At 43.8% G+C, this 9,822-nt stretch overlaps 1 protein-coding gene across 1 annotated transcript; it reads left to right on the top strand.

Moving 5' to 3' along the window:
* The first annotated feature begins 1,198 nt into the window (after nucleotides 1-1,198).
* mfsd4b (major facilitator superfamily domain containing 4B) lies at nucleotides 1,199-6,366 on the top strand. The gene is made up of 4 exons (XM_053491239.1): nucleotides 1,199-2,090; nucleotides 3,633-3,801; nucleotides 3,941-4,057; nucleotides 4,463-6,366. Exons 1-4 carry the CDS (start codon nucleotides 1,791-1,793, stop codon nucleotides 5,755-5,757), a joined length of 1,881 nt encoding a protein of 626 aa, XP_053347214.1. The 5' UTR covers nucleotides 1,199-1,790; the 3' UTR covers nucleotides 5,758-6,366.
* The last annotated feature ends 3,456 nt before the right edge of the window (nucleotides 6,367-9,822 follow it).

Here is a 9,822-nt window from a genome sequence, read left to right as displayed (position 1 = left end):
ATAATTTTGAAAGGTTTAAAAATGTAATAGCTTTCGTTTGGATGGGAGGTGTAACTCTGTGTGTGAGTGGGCGTGTCCCAGGTGTTGTCCAGTGGTTAATGACACTAACTGTGTGTCTCAGCGTGGGTGAGAGTAGGTCTGTACGGTCCGCAGTACTGAGGAGAGAGCAGCTGTCTGACTAAACCCACATTCACACCCAGTCACAGAAGCACTTTTGCATTTCCCAGTTAGGAAGCCGGGGGTCAGAGTGGAAATATCAAGTAAATCACCTCCATGCTTTATACGGAGTACCGCTAAGAGTTTAACACTACTCTGCTAATTACGCTAACTGACGCTCACTAACTGTCACTCGCCAGATCCACCAGTGGCGGAAGGGTGTGTGTGGGCGGAGCATAATAACTGGTGACATAAAGAAACAAATCATAAGCCGTTGATAATGAACAGTGTTTGTGGAACTGTTGTATAAAGGCGATGTCACAGTCAAGGTCGTGCTGTTGTACTGAATATCAGCACGGCTGTGACCCCCTGCGCTCGAGGCTGAGAGCACAACTTATAGTCCAACTTTTATTTTATACATGTACAGTATGAACAGTGTAAACACACACCAGAGCAGAGAGCTTCCGCCTGTGAAGAACCCGGTTGCTAGGCAACAATAACACACCTCGGATGAGGCTAATGATTTAGCCATGTAGTCACGGAAACGTGACAGAAACATTCGGAACACCAACATTTCAGTCAGATGTGGCGCTGAAGTCCTGATTAAACACTCAGTGTGGCCGAAATGAGGCTTTAATTAAAGTTAGCACGGGCGGCTAGCGCGGTGGGCGCGCGCCATGTTAGAACACGTCAGCATGACGTAATGACTGTAGGAACGCGTGGCGTGAATAATAATAATTAATGACTTATAAGAAATAAAGTGAATAAAAATACATTTCGCCGTACACGCATGCTAACTGAGCTACGAGGCTGCATTAGGGAAAGTTAGCCGTGTGCTAAACCGCGGGGGATCATGGGTAATGTAGTTTCAGATTGTGATCATTTTTAGATTAAAAATATATACATAGATAAATAGAGATATATTTAAATTGTTATAAATATATACAGCGCACTAGTTATTAATAAACACATCAAACACTATAATTAAATTATAGTTAAAACGCACGTCTATAAAATCTGATGACACGACCGGAAGTTTATAAAGTCCACTTCCGGTGCTGAGTGGGCCGTTTAGGAGCTTTACGGTAGCCGGGAGTCCTCTTTAAATCGTGGACGTTTAGTTCTGCCTGTGTGTTGTGTGCGGTGTCGGGTCGGTACCGCGGGTTCCGGACCACAGGGACTCGGTCTATCAGGTTGATCTGTGTGATTCAGCGCGGTGTGCTAGCAGGAGGAGGAGGAGGAGGATGATGCTAGCTGGCTAGTTAGTCTAACGCCTACAGTTAACTCGCGTGTGTTGATCAATGATGTAGTGTCACGTGATGACAAACAGGATCGGAGCTGTGGTGTGAAGGCGGTTAGAGAATGAATATATATAAATACACTCCGATTATAAACTCTGTAACTGGTGTAACAGTGCTGGAATAGACCGGTGAGAAAGTGTGACGTCAGGTAAACAAGTCACGTGTTTATTCCACCAACTGACACCCTGAGACAGACAGGTGTTCGTGTGGCTCCAACAGATCTCACAATGTCCAGTTCAGAGGCACACAGGCGTTTAGATTAGAATTCGACTGGAGACACTAATCCTAGATAACTAAGACACTTGTCTCACACACACACACACACACACAGCCATGTCCTCCAGCACCGGAGATCTCTCAGGGAACAAAAACAAGAAGAAGAAGCATGTGCGCTTTGCCAAAATGCATGAAGAGGAAGAGGATGATAATCCAGAGCAGGAGGAAGAGGAGGAAGAGGAAGACACGCTGTTTGACAAGAGGAAGGATGTCAAGGCCGGCCTGAAAAGTGCCCTAAAGCGGGGTAAAAGACTGGTGCACTCGGCCACAGGGGAGAAGGTAGAGATCAAAGGTGACGGGGGAGCGTGCGGCCGCTGGATGATCACCCTCACCCTCTGTGCTTCGTTTCTGGGCCTGGTAATCTCACTGCCTGTAATCTCTCTACACACACACACGGGCATGTCCACAAGCATATACAGTACACAGGCACATGGGCACGTACACGGGCATATACAGTACACGGGCATGTACACACTCATATATATATAGCTGCATTCAGGTACAGCTATACAGAGAGAGAATGTTTATTATATAGACAGAGTGATCCTCATGTTCCTGATTAAAAAGCCTGAAGTATTATATTTGGTTTACTTTCCTCTCTGTGCTTCCTTACTGCTGCATGTAAATTCTAGTCCTTTGCATAGGACCCTATCCAACTCACCAGAATCATTTGCATGCGAAATTAAGATCTCTGTGCTGTTTTATATATATATAAAAAAAAAAAAAAAACATGGATCTCTGTGCTGTGGGCTTTAATTGAGAACTATTATTTATTCTTTATTCTGTTGTGCTGTTTTGATCTATAGGGAATGTCTATTTATGTGCTGTTGTGATCTATAGTGAGTGTAGATCTCTGTGCTCTTGTAATCTATCCATAAGTAACATGGATCTCTGTGCTGTTTTGATCTATAGGGAACGTCTATTTATTTGCTGTTATGATTTATAGGGAACGTCTATTTATTTGCTGTTGTGATTTATAGTGAATGTGGGTCTCTGTGCTGATGTGATGTAAAGGGAATGTGGATCTTTATGCTGTTGTGATCTATTGGTAATGTGGATCTCTGTGTTGTTGTGATCTATAGGGGATGTGAATCTCCGTGCTCTTGTGATCTTTAAGTAACGTGGATGTCTTCTGCTGATGTGATCTATAGGGAATGTGGATCTCTATGCTGATGGGATCTATAGGGATTGTGGATCCCTGTGCTGATGTGATCTATTGGAAATGTGGATCTCTGTGCTGTTGTGATCTAGAAGTAACATAGATCTCTGTGCTGTTGTGATCTATAGGGAATGTGTATTTCTGTGCTGATGTGATCTATAGTAAATGTGGATCTCTGTGCTGATGTGATCTATAGTAAATGTGGGTCTCTGTGCTGATGTGATCTATAGTAAATGTGGGTCTCTGTGCTGATGTGATCTATAGTAAATGTGGGTCTCTGTGCTGATGTGATCTATAGTAAATGTGGGTCTCTGTGCTGTTGTGATCTATAGGAAATGTGTATTTCTGTGCTGATGTGATCTATAGTAAATGTGGGTCTCTGTGCTGATGTGATCTATAGGGAATATGGATCTCTTTGCTGTTGTGATCTGGAAATAAAGTGTATCTTCGTGGTGTTGTGATCTATTGGTAATGTGGATCTCTGTGCTGATGTGATCTATAAGTAACGTGGATCTCTGTGCTGATATGATCTGTAGTGAATGTGTATCTCTGTGCTGTTGTGATCTAGAAGTAACATAGATCTCTGTGCTGATATGATCTGTAGTGAATGTGGATCTCTGTGCTGTTGTGATCTGTAATAAATGTGAATCTCTGTGCTGTTGTGATCTGTAGTGAATGTGGATCTCCTTGCTGTTGTAATCTATTAGTAACGTGGATCTGTGTGCTGTTGGCTTTTAAAGGGAATGTGTATCTCTGTGCTGGGCCCAACGCTGGAAGATTTGGCCACCAATGTGAATAAGAACATCAGTAATATCTCGTACATCTTTGCCGGCCGTGCCACTGGTTACATTGCAGGCTCACTGCTGGGAGGACTTCTGTTTGACCTCCTCAACTCTCACCTGTTGCTGGGTAAGAGCGCGATCACACTCTGTGTTCCTTAGTGTTCACTTTAAAGTGTCAGGGTAACGTTACCTTAATTGCCCGGCTTTTTATCTTAACTGCAATGTGTCTGTACTGAATGCAAATGTCTGTGTGTGTGTGTGTGCAGGCTTTGCCATGTTGATGACCTCATTTGGAATGTTCGCTACTCCTTTTTGTAAGAAAGCACTCATTTTAGCCGCTCTGGTCTCCAGCGTGGGCATGTCGATGGGGATCCTGGACACAGGTGAGAATAAACCCCATGCACCTTGCAGTACTTTCCACGTGTTTGTTTAAAAACAGGGACGCTGGTGTCTTTCATCTTATCTCTCGCACCTGTTCACCAAGGCACCCTTGGAGGACCGAGTTGATAAGTAAATAGGTCATAAATGGAAGTGCAGAGTTTTCCAAGGACAGCAGGCTGTAAATCCATCTGCGTTTTTGCAGCGTCCTCACTTTATTGATTTGTTTACCAAAGTTCCCCTTTGCCCCCCAGTTTACTGTGGTTTAAATGTAACTTACTTTACACAAAACACTAACTAGAGACAACTGAAATACTGTCACCAGTTAATTTCTACGGTAGGATAACAGTATAGCTGCTGATCATTGACCCTGAACTTTTTTTTTTTGACGATGTACTTTGTTGTTTCAGGTGGGAACGTGTTACTTCTGAACACATGGGGTGATCGGGCCGGTCCGCACATGCAGGCTCTGCACTTCTCCTTCGCCCTCGGAGCCTTCATGTCCCCCATCATTGCCAAGCTCCTGTTTGGACACGAGTCCAGCGTCTCCAATCGGAGTGCTTCACAACCCAGACCATCTAACTTCTCTCTAGCGCATCTGCCCTTCTTCCACGGCAAAAGCGTGCCTCTGACGTCCATGTGGGCTTACGTAGTCATCGGTGCCTTCATCCTCTTTGTTTCACTCCTCTTCTTCATCCTGTACTCGCGGACCTCCGCCTCGTCGAACAAGGCATTGTCTGGCGCGGGTAAACCTCCGTTCTTCGCCAAGCATCACACTGCACTCGTCTCGCTCCTGTCGCTCTTCTTCTTTTTCTACGTGGGCGCCGAGGTGGCATATGGCTCGTTCATTTTCACCTACGCTAAAGATTACATGAGGATGGAGGAGACGCAGGCTGCAGAGCTCAACTCGCTCTTCTGGGGCTCCTTTGCCGCCTGCAGAGGGGCGGCCATCTTTTTCGCGGCCTGTGTCTACCCGGGCATGCTGATTCTCTTTTGCCTTTTGGGCTCTGTTGCTGCATCGCTGTGTTTGGTGCTGTTTAACCGACACCACGTGATGCTGTGGGTTTGCACGTCGGTTTACGGCGCCTCCATGGCTGCCACGTTTCCCAGCGGGATCTCTTGGTTGGAGCAGTACACCACGGTGAGCGGTAAATCCGCGGCGGCGTTCGTCGTCGGCGCGGCGCTCGGAGAAATGGTGCTTCCTGCGTCGCTGGGCTTCCTGTTGGGTCGCTTCCCACATCAGCCCCTGCTCATGTACCTGGGCCTCTGCACGTCCGTCATCACCTCCTTCCTCTTTCCTGTAATGTATAAACTCGCCTCGTCCACAGGGGGCACGGCGGCCCGCAAACAGCGGATCAGAGAGCGCGGGGACGCCGATGATGGAGAGGATCGCCAGGCACTGCTTGATTCCGTCGCCGACGACGGGGAAGACGAGCCGGGGCCAGAAGACAACGAGTCGGAAATTGACCAGTGGAACGATGCAGACTTCGAAGTGATTGAGATGGATGACGCCAGTCTGAGTAACTCACCCAGTAAAACCGGCTCATCACCGCCCGATATATCGCTTAGCGGTCAGTTGGTTCCATCTGTTCCCTTGTCATCGGTTACCGCAAGTCCTGTAGCAGCTACTATAAGCTCCGTCTCAAACCTAAGCGATTCACCAAGACGCAAAGCCCTCCTCCTCGATCGAGAGAAGAACGACTGAAATGTGACAATCAGCATTTAGACTGTTTATAAAAAGAATCAAACAAAATTGGGAGACTTTTGCCACCTGCTGGCAGCATTGAGAATTGCGCTAGAGATTTGTATCTGTCTTTGATACTGTATATGTTTTTATCGAGCACAACACTTGTGTCCACAGTCCCTTGTGGCACTGTACTGGTACTACAGCTACATTTTAATCCTGGGAAACTTGCAGTTTTCTGAATCAAAGCAGGAAAAATAAAAAAAATTATTAAAAAAAGAAAGAAAAAAATAACATTTTTACACCCGGTGGGGTCTTGATCATCCTCATAGACAGACATGGTCTGTTGCGTTATATAATAACCAAGTCTCTAATTATACAGCAACGCTGTGTATTTTCTCCATTACTGTATACGTTCTGAATGTCCTGCAGTTTATTACAGCGTTAATGTACACGTGACTCCAAATCGTCACGTGTATTCAGGATGAGCGTTAACATGAGCACTTGGACAGCAGCGCCCCCTAGTGACTGCTGTTTTCTATGTTGTCTGTGTGCGTGCAGCTTCTGTTCATTAAATCAACTTTTCATTATTTAAAAAATTATGCTATGATATTATTTGCTGTAAAAGCAAAAAAAATTCAAAAGTGAAGGATGTGTGTTTGTGTTTTGTCCGTGACAGTTTTGTGATCATCACCTGTCAGACACGCCTGAATATTCGGATCACTAAGCACTTGGGAGGCATCAGGGTGTTTTCTTTCTTTAAAACCTAATTGTTTAAGAAAATAAATCACTACAATTTATGTGGAAATCTAGTACATTTCTGTAACTGTTCTGTTTTTATTTTCATTATAATTGTTGTGTTTAATAATTTATTGAGATGTGCCTGAATGTGGGAGGTGATTTATGTATAAAAAATCTACAAATATCAAACAGTTTTGCATTTTAAACATCGTCGTGATTGGTCTAATCATGATATCGGTAAGAGGAAGACAGTGTCTCCATAGCGAGTGTGTGACTGTGTGTGTGTGTGTGTGTGTGTGTGTGTGTGTGTGTGTGTGTGTGTGTCATTCCTTCATGTCTAATCAAACGTCAATTAAAGCTGTGATGTTAAGGATCATTGTGTCTCATGTGTTATTTGGAAATCAGTGTAACGTGAAGCGAGACGTCTGTCTGTGGTGACACAGTCAGCATGTCCCCATGTCCTCCAATACACCGCGCTCAAGTTTTAAATATTCAACAATCCATCAGTAAATAAGAGAGGAATTTTTCCAACATAATTTACACATAAACAAAAAGCTAGAAAAAAGTGTCCTGTTTAATTAAAAAAAAAAACTTAAATACTTTTTTTTTTTTTCATTTTTTGTGTGAATTAAATTTTTTTCATCCAGCTTTGTTTAACTTCCCCCAATCAAAACCAAAATAGGTTTATAAAACAAAACCTGGCACCTTTGCTGAACTTTCTGCTGAATAAACGCATGAAAACAGGCGATTGACATTTTAAAAAGACTCCAGTCACAGTCGGGTGATGAGACTCTGAGTCAGAGTGAAACATCTGAAACGTTCTACCCTGATGGTGTCCAGGCACGAGTGAAACGCTGAACATCAGTGTAGCAGTAGTGAATCAGTATATGATATACGACACACCCTCAATATTAAGGTCTGACTCTGATTGGTCAGAATAACGTGCTAGTTCTTGTAGGGTTGTGTATTTGCGGCACCCTGTACGACACGAACCCCCTGCAGACTTTCCCCTCATGAGATATTTCCTTGTTGTGTGTTTAACGTTGTGAAATCTGATCCACTCGTTTCCGGATGTTGTAGATTAGATGGAATGTGACGTCCAATCTTTCCACTCGTTTTAACGTTCACTAACTGAATGACTTCCTGGAGCTTCTGGAACGTGACGTGATGGTGATGGTGATTACTGAACACTGCTGAGTTCTGCTTTCTGATTGGTCAGAAGGTGCTGATGAACATGCTCCTTCTGGTACCTTATTGTTGCTATCGCAATATCACGCGTGCGCACTGCAGACGTTTACTGATGATGAACAGATTATCGTCAGTGATTTCTTGATAGGTAAGAAGACGTTTCTGAAGCGTTTCCAGAAGGAGTCTCCGGTGTCAGAGGTACAGAGGTGGAACTTACTGAGAGAACGTTGACTTTTCCACTGATCAAAACATAAAGGCTGATTTTCAGGTGAAGAAATAAATCGTCTCAAAATTCCTACATTTCCTCAGCAGGTGTTCGGGAGGTCAGGACTAACAGGACTTACTTTCACAGCACAGAGAGACGGTATAGTGTAGTTGTGCAGTGAGGTAATATACTGTATGACCTTCCTGACGTGTGGTGTGAATTAGGTGAAACTCTGAGAATGTTGAATGTTTTGTCACTAAAAAACAAACAAACAAAAACACCACAAAGGCCCTTAAACTTGTCCGACTTTCCCCAGATGTACAGTGACTAGCACAGGGGGTCATTAGTTTTGTCCTGTCTTGCTCTGCTCCTACAGAGATACACAATAGTACGCCATAAGTTAATTACAGGATTATTATTATTATTATTATTATTATTATAACACTGTGAGATGAATGGTTTAATCAGGTAAACCAGTGACTGTGTACTTTATGGTGTCCAGCAGTGTGTGTGTGTGTGTGTGTGGTAGACAGTAGACTGGGTACACACTTTGTTAGCAGTTTAAAGCCCTGAATCCTAAATATCTCCCTCCAGGGGGCGCCGAACATCACAGGTTAATGCACATCCGTTACGTCTGCTGGAAGTTCATTTCTTCTTTTGCTTTTTGTTTTGTTTTGTGAAAAAGGTAGGAAAGCACCATCCTAAACCACGCCCCCTTACTGTCCAAACAACTGTCCAAGAAAGGTCAGGAAAGGGTTCGCACAGACATCTCATTCACCAAGTCTCCAAACAGCACCACCCAGTGGAGAGAGTCAGGAACACCGACACACACCATCAGCTCTCAGTACGAACACTTTACACTGGGGTTTAATCACTGAACACACAGAACCGCAGAATCTTTACCGGAGACACGATCGAGACACACTGAGGACCCGCATCACTCCACAGGACAGGACCGACCGCGAGAGGACAGGACACCACACCCTCAGGACAGGACTGTAGTGTGTGTGTGCGCTTCCTGTACGAGCACAACTATTAGTGTTTTTCTGTATGCATTTTTCAAAACAAACATCCTTTAATCAACAGGTGCAACCAAATAATATTTAATTTAATACAATTAGTATTAATTTTTTAATAGTAATTATTACATACACTGTAGATACCCTGCAGCCGGGGAGAGTAATCTCATCAGAAAGGATCAGTGTGTGTGTGTGTGTGTGTGAGATCAGACGACGGTAGACTTTTAGCCAAAAGAACAGTACGGTGTTTTGGGTTAGTGCTGACCTCAGAATGCATGGGGTGAAAATTGGAGAAGTGTTTAAGCCCTTGTGTTTGTTTTTTTCCCAATGAAAAATGTAACATTCACTGTTTTGCTCCAAATTTAGATGGTGCATGATGGAGCTCAGGACTGACAATGGGGGGAGGTTGGGATGTACTGTAGTATAGTGTAGTATAGCATAGGCCTAGTATGGTTTAGTGTAGTAACTTATTCATTCATTAACACAGGGGGCGCGATTAGTTTCATCCTGTCTCACTGTAGCGCTAAGATACAGTATAGTGTAGTATGGTGTGGTATAGTGTGGTATAATGTACTACGGTGTAGTATAGTGTGGTATAATGTAGTACGGTGTAGTATAGTGTGGTATAATGTAGTGTGGTGTGGTATAGTGTAGTATAGTGTGGTATAATGTAGTATGGTGTAGTATAGTGTAGTAGAATGTGGTATGGTGTAGTTTAGTCTAGTATCGTGTGGTATAGTGCAGTATGGTGTAGTATAGAGTGGTATAGTGCAGTATGGTTTAGTATAGCATGGTGGATGTATGGAGTAGTATAGTGTGGTATGGTATAGTATAGTGTGGGATGGTGTAGTATGGCGTGGTATAGTGCAGTTTGGTGTGGTATGGTGTAGTATAGAGTGGTATAGTGCAGTATGGTGTTGTATGGTGTAGTAT

The sequence above is a fragment of the Clarias gariepinus genome, chromosome 2, assembly GCF_024256425.1.
Source record: "Clarias gariepinus isolate MV-2021 ecotype Netherlands chromosome 2, CGAR_prim_01v2, whole genome shotgun sequence".
Taxonomy (NCBI): Eukaryota; Metazoa; Chordata; class Actinopteri; order Siluriformes; family Clariidae; genus Clarias; species Clarias gariepinus.
This window is presented reverse-complemented; position numbering and strand designations above follow the sequence as displayed.

Excerpts from the sequence above, each read along its gene's own strand:
- mfsd4b (XM_053491239.1), top strand. The coding sequence starts at position 1,791 with ATGTCCTCCAGCACCGGAGATCTCTCAGGGAACAAAAACAAGAAGAAG. Across the intron at positions 2,091-3,632 it reads GTGCTTCGTTTCTGGGCCTG|GGAATGTGTATCTCTGTGCT; the intron begins GTAATCTCACTG and ends TGGCTTTTAAAG. Across the intron at positions 3,802-3,940 it reads CAACTCTCACCTGTTGCTGG|GCTTTGCCATGTTGATGACC; the intron begins GTAAGAGCGCGA and ends GTGTGTGTGCAG.